We start from the raw sequence: 20,250 nt of genomic DNA, 5'->3' as shown, positions 1-20,250 counted from the left end.
AGTAATCGGTAGCCTTTTCCGAGAAGATCGTCATAGATGGCGTCTTGTGTGGATATCCAGTGCATCATTTGTGTCGTCACATCTTGATGATTGGTTTTCAGAATGCGCTTTTTGGAATTTTATATTACGTTTTAGACTAGACAATTTAAAAGAATATTTTCGGTCAGTCCTTTCCATACTTAGGTAATACATCACTCAACTTATCACTATGCTCAGACCGTTGGTTTTAAGGAGCCAAACTCTTGATTTCTTTGTATTTTCTATTCATTATTCAAAACTATTATAGTTGAAGATACTATGTCGTTTATTACAAAAATAGTTTTAAGTCCTAATAGCATTGTCCTCACTGTTTTATTGGTTTGTAGTGAAATGAAAAAAAAAATGAAAAAAAACGCGAATAGGAAACGATAAACGACTATAAATCAATTCCTCCTTCTATTATGAGGTATGTAAGATGTAAGCACATCAGTAAGTAAAGCCTGAGTATTCCAAGCTTTCTAGCGCGGAGCTCGCAAATCGATTTAGCAATTTTCTCAAATCAGCTGTCAGAGCAAATTGATTTTAAATCAACTTTATGATAGCATAATTTGCCCATTCGGGTTGCATTGTAGCTGAAGGGTCATTGTTTGCTTTGGTTGCCAATTTTAGATCCAGAGTCTTCAGGAATTCAATAATTTTCAATCAGCTTTATTTGTCTCCTCATGAAAGGTTGTCTAAAAATATGTCTTACAAATTCTAAACATTGAATTACCTGACTTACTATTCTAGGAATGATTAAAAAGTTCAACGATCACTAAGCTAACATTTTTGACCAATTTTTGCAATTCCAACGTTGGCTTGTAAAATTAATCACAATTTCCTCCAAACCACATGTTAACTATTAGATTGTTTAAAGGACATAATAAAAGTTTTTTTTTTCACTAGAGTCCTTAATTTATTTTCCACTAGGGCGGTCCTCAAAATGATTAAACCAAAAAGTAAAAATGCTTTTCAAGTGGAAAATTATCATCTTTAGATCACGTTGATTGCACTCTGATCTGAACAATATTTGATTGTCATATAACATAGAATTGAAAGCAAAAGTGACTAATGCAGCAAAAGAAACTAAAATTCAAAAATTATTATAAAAAATAACTTGAAAACAAACAAACAGATGAGAAAATTCGGAATATGGATTATAGATGGTAAGTTGCTGAAGAAAGTTTAATATAATTTGCTATTAACGGTTTTCAGAATATTTTACATTAAAGGTACTACAAAGGAGGTACGCTCCCTGCTGCAAAAAAAATAGAAATAGAAAGAAACACAATTTTGAAACTAGCATAAATACGAAGTTTTCGTGTGTTTCGAGATTCAATTTGCGAATCAAGTTCTACTATAACTAAACAGCTAAAATTCGTAACAGATATTTGGTCTCACTAATGACTTAAATTTCTGACTTTATGTCTTGTTAACGCGTTCGTCGCCATGGTCCCATATTCGGGTGACGGGTGTATTTCTTGGGTGGGGGGGTTGTGTTGGGAGTGCGTCACAAAAAAACGGGTGACGCTCTCTTTCTCAAATGAGACACTCAGAATTTCTTTGGGCCTGGCAAATAAAACTATCAAAATGCGCTTGGCGACGAACGTGTTAAAATCATAACATTGATAAGTTAGTTTATTTTCCCACGAAAATTGCAGAAATAGACCAATTTGTTTGTGAGGTACTAGGATTTTTAATCTAAGGAAAATAAGCGTGTGAAAATAACTTTGCACGCTCCTTTCTTAACTCAAAATTAAGTTTGTCTGAGGTTCAAAAGTTTTTATGTTTTGAATCAAAACATAATTCGATTCTATGAACTTAAAGTTAAGTTCCCTTTTCCTCCTTGCGAGTGTTCCAAACAGAGTTCGAACTGCGAACTCAAAAGTAATTCAATGTTGAAATTTTGGCCGAACTGTAGGGGAGAACTGTACAAGACGCACCAGTTAAGCATAATCGCTACTTACAGCGATACCCATCATCTATGAACCAAATTGAAAGTTCACGACGATTCAGTGATCACATTTACATCTTATCAAAAAGAAATAATATGTTAAAAACACGATTTTGGTAATATTTTTGTGAAAATCTTAAACGACCAGAAAACAAGCCACGGGGTAGAACGCCAAAACTAGTGGACACAACGCACCATACCAGATGGGTGGTGAGAAATAAAACAATGATTATACGGAATATAGTAATTAAAACATCAAATTTTTTATTACATGTTCATCGTATTTTTGCAAACTAACCATACTTCGGCAAAAAATCATTTATTATTGCTTAATTTACCGAAAATTTGCTGTTCAAAATTCACTTTTTTATATCCTTATAGGTAAAACGCCTTCAGGTAGGCAACGAAATTCAATTTCTTGACTGATATCGCGGCAAACATGGCGGCAGATAACTTCTTCGAGTCAAATATTGGTGCACCTTTTAAACTCAAACACGGACGAAATTTGCTATAATTATGCTTTCTTATCGTAATTTGAGAGTCAGCAAATCAACAGAAAGACATTTTGTTTCGACATATGGTTTTTCTGAAAAGTTAACTGTATTCAAAATTTGAGCTTAAAACACGTGGTTTTGCGGGCATTCTGCCCCAATTTTGATATGATTGATTTTTTTTTAAATTTGGGGAAGTTAGTGAAATATAATAAAATATTAATAGTCATTCGAAAGTTCATACGAGTGTTATAACGAAAAGCTGCAGTTGGATGAGATAGCGCAGACTGGTTTACCATAAAACCTTATATGTTAACCAAAAAAAAAAACAAATTTTAGGCAGAATCCATTAATCCTTCTGTTTCTAAGAATAAAAGTCGTTTTAGTGAACTTTTCATCTAAAAAATGATGAAAAAGCTCATTTGCTAAAATGAAAATGAAGAAAACCACCATTCGGAGCCAAAGGTTATTGTATTTTTTAAAAAGAAAGGCATGGGCCATTTTACCTCGCTGGTTCGTCTTGTACAGTTCTCCCCTACTTCCTGTAGCATCGAATGAAGGAATACAAAAGTTGAAATTGGAGCTCGGCTGTCGAACTTAGTTTTGGGTATGCCTGTCGGAAATTATGATCAGTAGTTGGGGCCAAAATGATCTAAGGAAAATAAGCGTCATGTTTCAGAATGAGTCATGATATTCCAGCAATATTTCAAGCCATTTAAAATGAATAATTCAACTGCACATTGTTTTAAATTTCAATTCAACTAACGTTTTTATTGGAACATTGTTCACTAACAGCACTTTGGTAAACTTGATTTTAAAAGAATGCAGAGTTAATTTCGAATTATTTTTATATATAAATGTTTTTTTCACATACAACAAATTTTTTTGCCAAATTTTCATGTTTAGAACAAATTACCAAAAACTTATTTCAGAGTTTATTTAGTTTCGACAATAATGTAAAAAAGTGCAATTTATTCAACAACTCCTTTTAAATCTATTTTTCCAATTTATATCCAATTTATATTCCAATTATTATCCAATCAATATTTTCTAAGTTTATTTTCCAAAGTAAATTTCGGTATGCTTAGAACGAAGTACAGACCCCGTTCGATTTCGGCAATATTCGATTTTGGCAACATCCGAGCAAAAACCGTTCGATTTTGGCAACATCCAAAAAAGACGGTTTTTTTTTGTAACTTTTTTATTTTTTATTTTCATTTCAAATTAATCAAAATTAATGTAAAACGTAATATTAGCATGAAATTTTCCATTTTGGCTTATTTATAATAGTTTTATACTGTAAAAACACAAATTTTTCCATGTTTTACTGCTTAAAACTAATATAATTGAGCCAAATTGCAAAATGATATGCTAATATAAGGTTTAACATCAATTTTGAATAATTTGAAATAAAAAAGTGACAAAAAAAACCATTCGATTTTGGCAACATTCGATTTTGGCAACATAAAATTTTCGGGCGTGTTGCCAAAAACGAACGGGGTCTGTATTTTACATGTTTATTTGAAGATTTTAAAATTGTTCAATGAAAAAAAAATTCTTTACCTCTTAAAAAAAATTATTTAAATATTAAATAAAAACTAACTACGTGCCAAACAGCTTTGCTGCAAACCGCCATGCGACTCTATCAAACAAATACTGTGTGTCTTTAGAAACTGACAGAAGAAAACATACTTCCGACAATCTAGTACAAAAATAATTTTTCTTCGTCGAAAGTTGGAAGTCAGACTTCCGAAATTAAATTTAGTGCTGGCGTGATAAAAATTTCATTTAGAGACTAAACTTGAAATCCTTAATTCAAATCAATTGAGTTAACACCAACATTCAACATTCTAACAAAATATACAAAGAATGTATCAAATAAATAATAGACGTTATAAAGTAACTCTCTCTCTCTCTCTGATCGATATCTTATTATTTAAAAAACTCGTCTAAAGTTATCATTCCAATAATAATTAAATGCATTTTAAAAAAACGTTATGCATTTCATATGATGATTTGCTTAAGTGTTGCTCGGCTACACTGACGAAAATGGAACCTATCAGCAGATCTGTCAAATTACGGTTGTCAAACTTCGGGCCTAACTACCGTTGCGTTAATCCAATATATCTCTGAATACACAATAGTGAAAACTCAGAGCTGGTAATGGTGATTGTTAACGACTGACATTTAACGAAAATGCCAGCTAGATCGAAATCATCATCATTTCTTGAACCCAAAGCATGCCATCATAACATGTGGTTTATCAGTCTAGAGCGTTTTCGTTGATAGCTTCGACCCATACCCAATCACTTTCTTATTTGTAGTGACGGAGTCAGTTGCTGAGATTTGGCTAGCAAACGTATGTCAACGTGCTACTGAGTTTGTGATTGACATTTTACGGTCATTAACTATCACAAAAAATGGGTACCGTGATATTTAGTAAAACACGGGTTTACATTCATGCACACGTGATTGTGCGTTAAAATAGTATAGGAAAAATGCGGGAAAATCCTTGCTCTGAAACATTTAGCAGGCTATCATCTCAATGGAAACCGATGACATTCAATATTTACCATGCTAGCTTGCATTGAAAATCCAACAAAGACGATTATCAGCCTGCTGATGATCGCTGACTGTGGCTCGGTGCATAGTTGGAGTTTTGGAAAGTGACGATGATTGGAAAAAAACAGTAGCCATCTTTAACTCTGTCAATTTTTCCCAGCTCTGAGTAAAAACTTTGTAGAGGAAAATCGGTCAGTGTATGCACGGAAGAGAAACCCAGTTCTAAAATAAAAGTGTTCCGTGATATCAAGTCCGGTTTTCTGTTTCATTATTTGAGTACATATTTCGGAAAGTTTTGCGTTTACAGGTTTAATATTGATATTCAGATGAGAATTGAAAAATTATCATCGATTCAGACGCAACAATTGAAATGAAAATAGGAGTTCATCTTGTAAAATTTAGTTTGGAAATACAGAAAAATACTTATTCAAGTTCTAAATTAAAGCTCAAATGCATTTTAAAGCTTAGACTCAAAATACAAAGTTGGGACGGAAATGAAACTAAGAAGTAAGAAAAAATGGTAGCTCGAATTCTACCGAATCAATTGAAAATCAAATCTCAGATTTAGAAGCCGTATTTAGATTTATAATCCATTTAAAATTCCATTGAAAATATAATAAGAACAATAATTATGAAAATGTGAAAATTTTAACATATGTCATGATTTCAACCGAGACGATGTTTTCCGAAGTTCATAATCTACTGTAGGTTGATTCTGATTATCATTAAATATTGGTGTTCATTTCAAAACTGTAAATGGAATCTGGTCTGATTCTGGCAAACATTTTTTTTATTTTGATTAAAAACATTATTTCAGTTTTATTTTTGACACTTGACTATCCTAATGGTATTCATTTCGGTCGATTGAAGACGTTCCAACATTTTTTCATGCTTCGTGACTTGAAAAATTAATTGGCATCTTGATATTGCCAAACCTATACTGTCCCCGTGTAAACTTCATGTATGACTTTTTGTAAATTTTGATGACAAAAAATATAGAAAACGTTTGAGACAGATTTTTTTAACAGTTCATTTGCTTTTAAAATTTCCATCAAAGTTTTTCCAAAACTTTGTTCATTCGGTAGTGATGAATGATTTGTAGTTGATGTAAAATTTTCCAGATTTTCGTTGAAAGTTTCATTTCTACTATCGCATAAGATAAGGTTGCGAAAAATTTTCCCGCTCGTATCCGTCTTGGCAAAACCCGGCCATTTTATCTAAAGGCCTTTCAAAATACGGCGATTTGTTTTTTTTTTTTCAATTTAAACTAAGCATTCGGGCAACATCCTGGTAAACTAGAGAAGTACCCAGAAATGTTTCGACCAAAATCAATAAGGAAAAAAAAATATTTAAACAGATTTTAATTCGTTTTAGAGGCTTCCGAAAATTCGGTCAAGATTATTTTGATAAAACTTGCTCAAAACTTTCGTTTTTTGCACGCAAAAATAAAAAAAAATATAACAACCTAATTTTGAACTATTTGTAGATTTTGCAAATATGGAGAACAAATCCCAAAATTTCAAAATTTGATATCAAATATCCGGTCAAGTCCGGATTTAACTGGGCAATCTGGAAAGCTTAGTGTAAGAACTTAGGCTAAAACCTTTAGATATGACTTTATATTTATTCATACAATTATTTTTTATTGGTAATAAAAAAAATGTCACTAAAACTCCTCTCATGAGACATTTCTTTCTACAGCCCTGGTTCTGTTACTCATCTTTATATCACTAGGTACTTTCCTAATAAAAAAAATGTTCAGTTTTTCATTCTGACTTTTAGGTGAGTATTTTATTGCGAATTTTTATTAATTCCAGCTATCTTTCTAATCTGTTATAATGTTCTTTGTCACTCAATATAAAAAAGTGATTTCCCGAATTGGACATTTCTTCAAAGTCAGGTGGATTGTTAAAGGATAATCCATTTTCTACTACATTGGTTAATGGAACAAGTGGTTTTCACCACCATTTTTTCAATTGACAACCATCTTCAAGTGGGAAAACTAACGCCGCGAATGATATAAAAATATTACAACGTCTATAATCTAAACTAAAAAAATGCTGGCTCTTAAATCAAACTGCGAAGCCTGAAAGAATCTCGCACTCACCTTATCATGGCAATTTAATCTTAACAGCAGCAGACTTGTGGGAGGCTTCAATTGTCGTTTTTGGATTGTACCATTGAAAATGTGGTGGATAAACTTCGATGATATTTGTTAATTTAATGCAAGAATAATTAATGTTTCCACATTTGTATGGTTTAGTTGTAGTGAAAAAAATCATTGATAATGCAGGAGAAAACAATCTAGGAAATTATCACAATTGATGTAACACTTCGCACGTAGTACTATCAATAATAGTAAACGTATTATGAAGCAACAGGTATTTGAAAACAAACTCTTAGCTGGGTGAACGTGCTCTATGAAAACAACTGTTCTAGAATTCCGGAATGTTTAGTAGAAATGTGTAATAGCTACACCTAAATGTATTTTGTGTTCGTGTTTTCTATGTATGAAATAAATTTAACAATAAGTTGTTCTCGTCGGGGAAAAAACACATCATTCCTACTAGGTTTTTGTAAAAAATAATATGCACAGAACTGTAGAGTTTGAAGCTTAAAGAGAAATTAGTGTTTTCGGAAGTTATGTTCAACACACTATAAAATGATACTTTTTACTAAAAACCATTTCGAATTCCTTACATAGACCAACAAAAATTAACACAATGTTTTCCAGAATCAAATTATCGAAAACAACGAGTCCATGTGCCAATTTTAATACGACATTAAACACTAAATGTTTAATATGTAGACATTGACCTGCAATCACACAGAAGACGTTAAGGATCCTCCAAGTTTCATTAATTAGCAGCTATTCGTGAAAGTCGTAGTTCACAATTCAGTTCCAGCTTTACAAACAAGTTGAGATTCAAATTCAAATCCTACGAATAGAAAAATCAACAAACATCAAAATAAAAACAATCTATCACTTCTCTATGACACCACAAAGTTATCCTGGGACTGGCGAAATATTTTGGTAGTTGTTTGTGGTACCACGGTTGGATGGTCCGGAACAATCTTGCACTTTTCGAGTACGGCATGGTTCATGGCTGAATGTTCAGCCTGGAGGCGGTAAATCAACGAACAATTTCAATTGACTATATGTATTTATTTACACGCCGGGTATCGGTCAATCGAGTGAGTATCGAATTTCAAATCTGCTTACCTCCATCCCTCGGTCGGTCCCGCATTTCTATATTGGATTCAACCATAGTTTTTTTTCTTTCCGTTAAAATCACTCACTAGGTTTTTTTTCTATACTTAATCACTAACTAAAGCTAATCCCTCTATCAAGTTCCACTTCAATCACCGGTTGTCGAATTCTCGAAGAAACCCTTCCTCAGTTCCGGACAAGGGATTGACAAGACCCACGAAAGGGCAACTATGAAGTCGCTGGCTTTTTTGACCCGGGACCACGCGATTTGGCTGGCTGTCCTCGACGACGGTTGGCCAACGAATAAAACTTCCCCATGTCCATTCCTAAAGCCAGGGCTGGATAAGTACTATATCTGATGATGATGATTGCCTCCTCCGTATCATTGTCATATATTTAGTTTTAGCGGGCGGCGGGAGCGCGAAACATTACTCGATGGCTAGCTACCAGCTAGTTGGCTGGATAGTGGTCATCATCAATGGTGTGGCGGGTAAGTCGAGTAGTTATCTATAAACATGCAATGGGCACTATCAGATGTGCTGGCTGCTAGAATACGCGTCGATAGGAGACGTTTACTATTTGGGTTGTAAGACAGAAAAGGTTGAGATATTGGAATACCTACGTGTCTACAGTTAACTTCTGCTTTCTTGAAGAATGATTTCTAAAATATTCTTCCTTCACATACATTCATTAGACACTAGTTTAAGCTTAGGGTACGTACCACACGTGTTTAGAGTACCTACATGTAATATTTTTCAATTATAATAATAAGCAGGAAATGGAATGAAAAAAATACCCCGGGATTACATGGTTGCTCAGTAACATCCCTCAACAGGAGCCTCTTACAAATGTTAAATGTTTCAGGAATACATACTTGTCAAACGAAACTAACATACCTACATACATGTTCGCAACCTCTTCTCTGGGTGTATAGAAGAGGTTGCAAAAATCCAATGCTAATTAAGCAAATTTCTGTGCGGAAATTGCGCTGAAAAGTGTACTGTACCAAAGATGATATGTGTTCGGGATCGCCATTGATGGCATAAATCGATAGCATCAGACCTTTCTTCGATGGAATTAATAAAACCGATTCCGCCCATTCCGAAACATTACAAAAAAGTGGACTACTTTTTAGTGAAACCTAATCTTAAATACAAAAATTCCGACACAAACTCTGGCTGCTCTAGGCATCTGACTATGGACATGCTGGCCTTTGACTTGGCCGCTCGGGCCTCTGACTTAGGCCCCAAGGGCCGCTAACTTATTATCGTGGCCATAGTACATTTTCTGTGGGTTGGTGGTTTTAGCATTTGTAAGATGCTAGCCATCATATTCTCGAAAGATGTACGCTTAAGAAAATAGGAATCTCTTCGAGGAAACATCAAGTTTCATTGAGATCCTGTATGTGTTTGTGTTCGTTAAAAAACGTCCCGTCTTAAGCTCGACCCCACGGAAAAACCCTCTTCGTAGCCGAGGAAATGCCGATGATTTTGACACGCATTTTGACTGCCTTTAATGCGCGCAGCATAGCCTTGGCATAGGCCTTTTCTTGCATGTTAGGATAGTTCAAAGAAATCGTTCGTTCCAGAACAAAATAATTGGGAAAGCACTACTGGCATAAAAACTCGAGCTCCCAAGCAAAATAATGCATGACCACTACATTTAAGCGAAACGAGAAAAACATTTTACGATATTTTCATCCTTATGGGATAATTCATCCCAAAAAAAATAAAAAAGTTTAAGAGGTTGTATATAAGACACAACCAAAAAATTACGTAGAATTACGGCTTTTCTTCATACCTTTTCACGAAAACCACATAAATTTTTTACTACGGAACTTGAAGAATTCACAATGAATAAATCATTAGTTCTTCTAATTATAATTAATCTTATTTTTTATTGTTATTGCAAGTGGCGTTTCTTATCAACCCTAACACCTTAAAGCCTAATCCACATTAGGCAACTTGAACTGCGATTTTTGTTGCGAGACGAACTTTTTTGTCAGTTTTTGTTGGAAGCTTGAGACAATCTCAGTGTCTCTCGAATAAAATGCGGGACATTTAAACCAACTGTCTCCTAGTGGGGACTAGCCTCAACACTGCAACATGTAAAATCGCCAGTTCCAGCGTGAACTTCCTAAGCCTTATATACTACACTATCGCATATGAGAAAAAGCCTAGCTCGAGTTGAACTTAGGTACATGTTTTAAGTTCAAAAGTTATACACCGAAAATATCATAGCGTACGCAAAATGTAGGTATGGTGCAAAGCATAATAACGAAAAAAGGATGGACACACCCGCAGAGTATCGACGAACAAAAGCTTGCTTTGATCCGTTGGTTTTTCTTCCACCCAGAAGATGAAAATCTCGTATAAAAAAAAAAAAGTTTTTCTTCCACGTCAATTGAAAGTATAATGACTGCCAAAAGTTTTTGATCACCCCTTCTAAAACATGAATACACACTTATCAGAAAAATCATTTGTAAAATTTTAAACAATAAATTGACTTGTACTTCAAATTATCAAATAGTTACCTAAGTTATCGATCAAAAGTTTGGGATCACCCGGCAGCATGGTGTATCGGCCAAAAGTTTGAGATCGGCCTTCAAAAGCTTGTAATTTTATTTCATCTGTATATCTGTTATCGAAAAGCTTGACCTAAATAAAAATACCTGGGAATTTTTTTGATCATAACTTTGTCATCTTACGGGTTATTGAAGATCTGTTGAATTTTTTTTTTTGAAAAATACATATGAAGAAAAGATATGCAATGTATCATAAGTCGGATAAGATATGGCGGCAAAAAAAAATTATGTTTTTGAAGGGGTGATTCCAATCTTTTAGCCAGAAGTCTAGGTAGTAGGTACACCAACTATTCTAGGGAAGAATGTCTCTCATGTGCACAATGCTCAGAAAAGTATACCGCTTTCTAGAAGGAGGTAATGGCCATGGTTTAAATCCTGAAAAAAACGTCATACGGAGAGACGACTCGTTGCGCTTCTACAACGTCTTGTCGTGATGGCTACCAGCCCCAGGTTCCATATCTCCGTGAGAGCGTTTGGACTCTTGCTTTTGGCTGGAGACGCAGTACCAGATGTGCAAGCAATTTCGGTAACACACATCTGGAATTCTGAAATGTTTTAACACAACTTGCCAATTGAATTTTTAGCACCAATTCGTATTTGCGCTTTAATGGTATTGGTGTACCAACACACAACACAATCATCACGAAATGATGTTTCGAAGAAATATCCGTTAAAGAGGCAATTTTCGTGACGAAAGATCCGTTCGCGATTTTAAATTTGTACCCCTATAGCAGCGGTCGGCAACCTTTTGAGTCAGAAGAGCCAAAAATTGCAAATTTAGGAAATTTCCAAGTTTTGAAAGAGCCGCATTTCATTTTATCCTTACTACAAATAATGCTGATCGCTAAGATATCTTGCATCCTGATAAGAACTCAGTTTCATTATCCTTTTCACATCGCCACAGATTTTCGTTGTTTTATTGGCAAACGGAAGCGATTTTCTTTCTTCTGAATCAGTACATTTTCAAAACGAGTACAGCTTAGTAACGTTTAATTATGGAGATTTGCCATTGTAACCTGATAAATTTTATCATTCAAAATTTGGTGCATTTTTTCCAAACACCTATTCCCATATAAAAAATATACTTTCGATGTGTTCTGTTGAAATATTAAAAAGATTAAAAAGAAAATTTTATATCATAAAAATGCATACTACAAGAGGTAAATTAATTTCAAAAAAACTAAACGAGGGTTTGTCACTCTTATTTTATTCTTTAAGTTCTACAAATACGCCTATTTTTTTTTTTGTTTGACAATCCGTTAAAAGCCATAGAAGTTCATTTGTTTGTTATGCGCATAAAACTATCATTTCAAGTAGATATATATTTCCGGGCCTTAGAATAAATAAACCAACAAATTTTAGTTCATGAATGCTCATATAACGGATTGAAAAAAATAAGTCAAAATTTAACGATCGGTCGCGAGATGTAGTCAGATAATACGGTTATAAAATTTCTTTTAATTTTTTTTATTACAATCATTCCGATTCAACTTTCTAGTTCTCCTTTTTATTTCTGATGAAAACAAAAAAAGGGTTTCAAAATTTATATTTTTTTTAACGAAAGTTTAAGTTTAATTTCTCAATTCTGTTCAAAATCGTAAACCCTTTCAAGTTGTTTCTTCTCCATACTAATGAAAACTTAAAAATAATGTCTAAGCCTCTGAGTCTTAAATATATCATGTTCTATAAATACTAATCACAAATTCATATTTTAAATTTGGCCGAAAACGTTAACCGATTATAATGATATAAGATTCGTTGTATGATAAATTTATTTTAATATTTGAATATTCCAAAACAAAACAAATTCAAATATTTCAAACAGTCAAACAATTTTTTTAATATACCTACTTTTAATTCTTGACAGATTTGCTATTTTTCAGTGTATTTGGATTTTTTTAATCATCACGAATAGATTCATCCAATGATGTAGAAATATGCTGGGGTCCAATGAAAGTTTTGATAGCTATCTCGGATCTTGGTTCACAATATTAAATCTTACATAATAATAGTTTTAGTTTTTGACGTTATTTTGATCATCAATTCATAGAACAAACCAAAACCAAAATTCTGATAAAGACTCAGAAATCAAAATCAATTTTTAAAACGGTCATGACGTTTTGAGATGAGATACGGTCATAACATTTTAAAACGGTCATGACGTTTTAAAAATAATTGCAGAAACATGATAAAGGTATAGAGTTTAGAATCAAAAATGGATGTAAAAGTTGTAAGAAGATATTTTAAAGTTTATGGAAGAAAATGCTTCTTTACCAAATAAAGTTGCTCTTTCAAATAAATACACGTATTATTTTTTTTACAAACTCGAAAATTTTGTTCACTTGAGCTCATATTCAAATTTAGAAGGAAGAACTTGAATTTTTGAAAATTTGTGAAATGATTTCATGGATTTGAAAAGGATCATTGAGAGAGGGAATTCAATATTTGTAAAATTTAAAAACAAAAAGTTTTAAGAAAGAAATTTTAATGCACATAACAATTATTATCAGTATTCAAAGCATTATTAAAATCATCATCTGATGTTCATATTTGATCAGAACGGTGGTAAAGCAAATTTATTTTTAAAATATTCAATTCAAGAAAAACAAACTCAATTTCATAATCTCAACAGTGAGGATTTTATTTGACGATTAAAAAATTCTCAGTTTTTATTCGATTAAATCAGAACAACAAAGAAAACAAATTCAACGGAAAACTTCCCATACCACCGAGGAAAAATTTCTCTAGGCTTCCAAATGCTATATCAGTCTTTTATGAAGAACGTTAACTGATTTCTAAATCTCATCTTGGTTGCAAACTGACAAGATGCTGTTAGTTTGTTCTATAGTTGTTTTATTGATTTCTTTTTTAAACCTGGAAAATATTATCTGAACTGAAGGTAAACTTATGTTGCGTCCGTTTACTCTAGAAAATTTCGAGGATTTTCAAAATTTTCACACATTGAACTAAAGAGCCGCAGTTATACATCCAAAGAGCCGCATGCGGCTCGCGAGCCGCAGGTTGCCGAACTATGCCCTATAGTGTTGCCGTAAGATGTAATTCTACGTCAAAATATAGTGCTTGTTCATACGAAATTCGAAGTCTATTCAAGCATTAATGATATTTGAGAACTAACTATCAGATTGTATAGTGAACACTAGGAAAATATAGCACTACCAGCTGTTAAATTATTCTAGCGATAAGCAGTTGAAGAATCCGCTACAGCCAAATCAACTTTATTTAAACGCTAATTTGTTCGTAGTTATCGATATTGATTTAGTAGAATCGTGAGTTTAACCAAAAACCTGTGATACGGAAGAGCCATATGAATTTTATAACAACCTGTAGAGTTTTTTATCCGTGAAGATTTCTTTTAAATTTCGTGCTGAATTACTGAATTCCAATCCAATTCTGAATTCATAGAAAACTTTCGGATGCTTCTTTCTCATTTATTTATTTATTTTATTTATTTTTATTTCCATAGTTCTCTGTCTCACGAGTAACGACATAGCTTGATTACTAATATTTCTCCAATACACTCGGTCCATGGCAAATGTTCTCCAATTTCTCGGACATCCCACATTCGCCAGATCAAGTTCCACGATTCACGTCCAACCACCTCACTCGTTGCGCCACAGCTCGTCTCGTTCACCAGGAATCGCAGCGAATTCCTGTTTTGCGGGACAGTCGTCCGGCATTCTCGCAACATGTCCTGTCCAGCGTATCCGGCCGGCCTTCGCTACCTTCTGGATACTGGGTTCGCCGTAGAGTCGCGCGAGATCGTCGTTCATCCTTCACCTCCACACTATGATCTCCTGCACGCCGCCAAAGATGGTTCTTAACACTCGTCGCTCGAATACTCCGAGTGTGCGCCGGTCTAAAAGGGCTAAGTCTTCTCGACCGCAATTGCTTGTAGAGTCCATAGTAGGCACGACTTTCGCTAATCATTCGCCGCCGGATCTCACGGCTGGTGTCATTGTCTGAGGTCAACAGTGAGTCAAGAGAGACAAAGTCACAGAGAACCAGAGTTCGGGCTGGAGCCCCAACCGTGTGTAAAAATACCAACAGCGATTTCAAAATAAACGACGCCATTTTTGCAACTTAGCTAAGAGCCACCAGATGTCGTTACCGGTTCTTTTATTTTTTCCATTTTTTCTACACGCTCAGACGATAGTACCTTCAACGGATGAAAAATGCGCTCAAAGCCAAATTTATTTTCAGTCACTCAGTCGGGTATTAAAATAATCGTATGGTTTTTCAGTTTTTGGCCTGTGTTTGTTTTTGTCGACATGAAATTCACTACATCAAGACTAAATTGATTTTCTTTTTATGATTTAGAGTAAATTTAGATGATGAACACAAATTTAAAAATTCGTTCAGTATTCTTTTTCTTTCACAAAATTGTTATCTCGGTAGGATTGGTGAAAAATTGACGCATGGTGTTATCGGATGTCTGTAATTAGTATAATAGAAAGGGGGAATATTTGAAGAATTTATAAAATTTTGATATCAAGTTGCATTTAAATGTCTATTGCTATTCCCTTAAATTCTAAGGATTCTTAGGTGTCCGGGTAAACTCCATGCAATTACTTTGCTCTGTCTAAGAGGCCAAATTCGATATTAAGAAGCTATTCCAATTTTCGAATCTTTTCAGAAGTAGGTACTGAAGTCCTATCCTGGCAGAAATTACGCGATGTTTACATGCTAGAATTTCGCAATGCTCGAACGAAGATGGGTGGTGATACTTTCGATTAATTAGATTTGAAATGCTTCGTTATGAGTGAAATTTTATTTAAAAAAAATCAGATCGTAAACAAAAAGTGGAGTTTATCCATTAGAAGGGTGTCATAAATTAACACATCATACAGAAATCCTGCGGCAAATGTTGACTGAACTATTTTTGAAATTATAATTCATATTAAAATAGACAAATAATTTAAATCTTATATGAACTTTCTCTTCAAACAACTAAATCTGCTTTTTTTCTCACACAAAATCAGTGGCTCAATACAAAACGAGTACCAAATGAAGCATCATTGCCAAAAGAAAAAGATTTCGTTAAAAGAGCATATAGTTCCTGCTGCAAATTTCATTATGTTGCTTTTCTACACCCCAAAGAAAAGAAAACTAACTGAACTCTGTTTTGGTGCGACCTGGAAGTAAATTTTGGGTTATTTATGTTCTGAGTGTTCTCAACTGTTGACAAAAAAAATCAACAGCAACAGCTGAGTCACTTAGCTAAGAGCCACTAGATGGTGCTGTTTTTAGACCAATTTTAACGGTTTTAAAATGGCCGACGATTCAAATTCTTACACACGGATTCGACACCTATTTGTTCGGGGTCCGTTCTCTGGTTCTCTGTGACAAAGTCTCTTAACTATTCCTGGTAGTCTCGATCGTGCCTTTGTTATTGCTGAACAAGCGGGTTCGGTCGGTCTCGGACCCTCAGCCTTGCATATCCTTAGTCTTGGACGTATTAATCATCAACCCAATCCTTCCTGCGAAGCAGTTTGCGATAGATTTTCTCCATCGCCGCAGGTGATCTGCCGACTATGTCAATGTCGTTGACGAAGCAGATAAGTTGACTGGATCTGTTGAAAATCCTGTCCCGTATTTCGCCCACGGCTCGTCGAATAACACCTTCTAGCGCCACATTGAACATCATGCAGGATAGACTATCGCCTGGTCCCCTAACCGCGGGATTCGAATGAACTCAGTAATTCACCCGAACCATGCACACAGCACAGCGTTCCATTTATCGTCGCCTAGATCAGTCTGGTCAGCTTCCCAGAAAAGCCGTTCTCTTCCATAATTTTCCATAGCCTGTCACGGTCGATCGAATCGTGTTTGGCTTTGAAATTGATGAAAAGATGGTGCGTAGGGGCTTGGACATTTTCGTACGTCCGATCGGGGTACGAAAAACACGTGCTTCGATCCATCTTAGTATCATTGTATAGATCAATGCAAAGTCAGCCTATCGACTTTGCTTCTTCTAGACAATGATACGATGCGGGACAAATGTTCTTGTACGGCAAGAAGTTTTCTCAAATCACGCTCTTAGCTCATTTTCAACACCTTTCATGCTTCCTAACCTAATCTATCCGTCTATAATTTTCATTACTTTCATCTGATATTCTTCGTCTTCACCGAAATGCCATTAATCATCAAATTAAAATCATAAACCAGCGGTGATAAACTGTTAAAACAATTATTTTATTCTTAAGAATAATCATTTTTTTGGAAACAATATAACTTTGGTAATCCTAGGTGCAATCCCTTGATTTTATTTGATCAACAATCGAATTAAAAACATAGCTTTTTTTTTTTTTTTTAAATATGTCTTTATTTGTATCAAATCATGATTACACTTATATTACATTATTGCATTAAACTAGGTGTTCAGCTCAATAATGAACTGTTCATAGCCCTATAAGTAACTAGATTATAAAAATTTATTTATAAGATTTAAATTTGCTGAGCGCAATCAAGTTTTTAATGTAGGAGAACATCCTGTAATAGCAAAAATATTTTATACTTAAAACTAAACACTATCTTAAAATTAAACTAAACATAAAGAGAACGAATCTCTGCGATGGAAGACTGCATCGATTTGCCTCTGAAGTTGGAGATGATTTTGTTGGCCATCTCTTCGATAGATTCAATGCCTGCAATCCGATGAAGATCTTCGGTGCTGTGCCAAGGTGGAAGCCGCAAAATCATTTTCAGAACTTTGTTCTGAATCCTCTGGATGGCCTTCTTCCTCGTCGCGCAGCAGCTAGACCAAATCGGAACTGCATACATGATCGCTGGTCGGAAAACTTGTTTGTAGATGAGCATCTTATTTCGCAGACACAACCGGGATTTCCTGTTGATGAGAGAATAAAGAGATTTAGTGTATTTATTACATTTAGATTGAATATCTTCAATGTGATTTTTAAAAGTAAGATTCCGATCAAGTGTAAGTCCCAAGTACTTCACGTGATCAGACCATTCTAATGAAACCCCATTAAAAGTTATGGAATGATTTTCATTAGGTTTTAAAAAATTTGCTCTTGGCTTATGGGGAAATAAAATAAGTTGAGTTTTGGAAGCGTTAGGAGAAATTTTCCACATTTTCAAGTAATTCAAAAAGGAATTTAAATTTTGTTGCAATCTACTGCGTACCACCCGTAAATTTCGACCTTTTGCTGAAAGCAAAGTATCATCAGCAAATAATCTTCTACCTTTTCCTTCTGGTACATCAGGAAGATCAGAAGTAAAAATATTGTATAAAATTGGCCCAAGTATACTGCCTTGAGGGACACCAGCTCTAATGGGTGTCCTTTCAGAGCATGAGTTTTGATAGCTTACTTGTAAGGTTCGGCTAGTCAAATAATTTTGAATAATTTTGGTGAGATATACAGGAAAATCAAATCGAGCTAATTTAGCTACTAAACCTTTGTGCCAAACACTGTCAAAAGCTTTTTCAATATCAAGAAGAGCAACACCAGTTGAATAACCTTCAGATTTGCTAGCGTTAATCCTATTAGTTACACTCAAAAGTTGATGTGTAGTAGAATGTCCATGACGAAAACCAAATTGTTCATCAGGGAAAATGGAATTCTGATTAATGTGAATCATCATTCTATTCAAAATAACTCTCTCAAATAGTTTACTTAAAGATGGAAGCAAACTAATTGGTCGATAACTTGAAGGCTCTGAAGCACTTTTTCCAGGTTTCAAAATTGGAGTTACTTTGGCATTTTTCCATTTATTGGGAAAATAGGCCAAGTGAAAACATTTGTTGAAAATTTTAACTAAAAAATTTAAAGTGCTTTCAGGCAACTTTTTAAGAAGAATATAGAAAATCCCATCTTCCCCTGGAGCTTTCATATTTTTAAATTTTTTGAAAATCAATTTAAGTTCATCAATATTTGTCTCACAAGAACTTTCAAACACATTTTGCTTAGAAAGAATATCATCAAATTCTAGGGAAATTTGAGCATCAATTGGACTTACAACGTTTAAATTAAAATCATGAGCAGACTCAAATTGTTGGGCTAATTTTTGAGCCTTTTCTGAATTAGTTAAAAGAAGTTTATCCCCATCTTTCAAAGTAGGAATTGGCTTCTGGGGCTTTTTCAAAATTTTAGTTAATTTCCAAAATGGCTTTGAGTAGGGTTTTATGTCCTCTACTGCTTTAGCAAAATTTTCATTACGAATGAAATTTAAACGACGTTTGATCTCTTTTTGAAGGTCGCAATAAATTAATTTCAAATAAGGATCTCTAGTACGTTGATATTGGCGTCGACGAATGTTTTTCAGTCGTATCAAAAACTGAAGATCATCATCAATTAAAGGTTGATTGAATTTATGTTTAACTTTAGGTATTGAAGCGGCTTTAGCATTGACTATTGCAGTTGTCAAATTTTCTACAGCCAAATCAATATCTTCTATTGAATTCAGTGGAACGTTTACATCTAAATTACGTTCAATAAAATTCATATATCGCTCCCAGTTAGCCTTTTGAAAGTTAAAAGTTGATTTTAAAGGGTTTTCAATGGGACTTTGGGATAAAGAAAATGTTACTGGAAGGTGGTCTGAATCGAGGTCCGCATGAGTAACTAATTGACTACAATGCTCGCCTAAATCCGTTAGAACCAAATCAATTGTGGAGGGATTTCTAATTGAAGAAAAACAAGTATGCCCATTAGGATATTCAACAGTATAATAACCTGCAGAGCAGTCATTAAACAAAATATTCCCATTTGAATTTGATGAAATATTATTCCAAGATCGGTGTTTTGCATTAAAGTCACCAATAATAAAAAATTTAGATTTATTTCTGGTGAGTTTTTGTAAATCTCCCTTCAAAAAATTTTTCTGTTCACCGCTACATTGAAAAGGCAAATATGCGGCAACAATTATAATTTTCCCCATAGAAGTTTCTAATTCAATTCCAATTGTTTCTAAGACTTTTGTATTGAAAGAAGGAAGAAGTCTAAATTTGAGACGACTATTGATGACAATAGCTACACCCCCACCTTGTCGATCAAGTCGATCATTTCGTAAAATTTTAAAGAAAGCATTGCTTTTCAAGTTATTGTCTGGCTTTAAAAAAGTTTCAGTGATGGCAGCAATATGTATGTTTTGAGTTTTCAAAAATAAAAAGAACTCGTCTTGGTTAGCCAGCAAAGATCTAGCGTTCCAATTCATAATATTTAAACATCTATTTGGATCCATGAGGGAATCGTAAAGTCATAATAATTTTGTTAGCATAATTAAAAGAAGTTTGGAAAGCTTCAAACATTGAATTTGCTTTCAACATAAGTTGCATCATTTCCATTAAATTTTGATGCAAAAATTTTAATTTTTCCTCAGTAATCTCACCCAAATCAACAAAATTGTTCGAATCAGAAGAGGAAGGAGAAGAAAAAGTATTTGAATTTTG

At 34.1% G+C, this 20,250-nt stretch overlaps 1 protein-coding gene across 1 annotated transcript in view; it reads right to left on the bottom strand.

Moving 5' to 3' along the window:
• LOC129757259 (organic cation transporter protein) overlaps positions 1-8,526 on the bottom strand; it is a 55,044-nt gene extending 46,518 nt beyond the window's left edge. Inside the window, exon 1 of the mRNA XM_055754421.1 lies at positions 8,249-8,526. Within this exon, the coding sequence (XP_055610396.1) occupies positions 8,249-8,294 (46 nt within the window). The 5' untranslated portion in view covers positions 8,295-8,526. The remainder of the gene's footprint in view (positions 1-8,248) is intronic.
• Between the last annotated feature and the right edge of the window lie 11,724 nt (positions 8,527-20,250).

The sequence above is a fragment of the Uranotaenia lowii genome, chromosome 3 (genome assembly GCF_029784155.1).
Source record: "Uranotaenia lowii strain MFRU-FL chromosome 3, ASM2978415v1, whole genome shotgun sequence".
Lineage (NCBI taxonomy): Eukaryota > Metazoa > Arthropoda > Insecta > Diptera > Culicidae > Uranotaenia > Uranotaenia lowii.
Note: the sequence above shows the minus strand (reverse complement) of the source record. Positions and strands in the feature narration are given on the sequence as shown.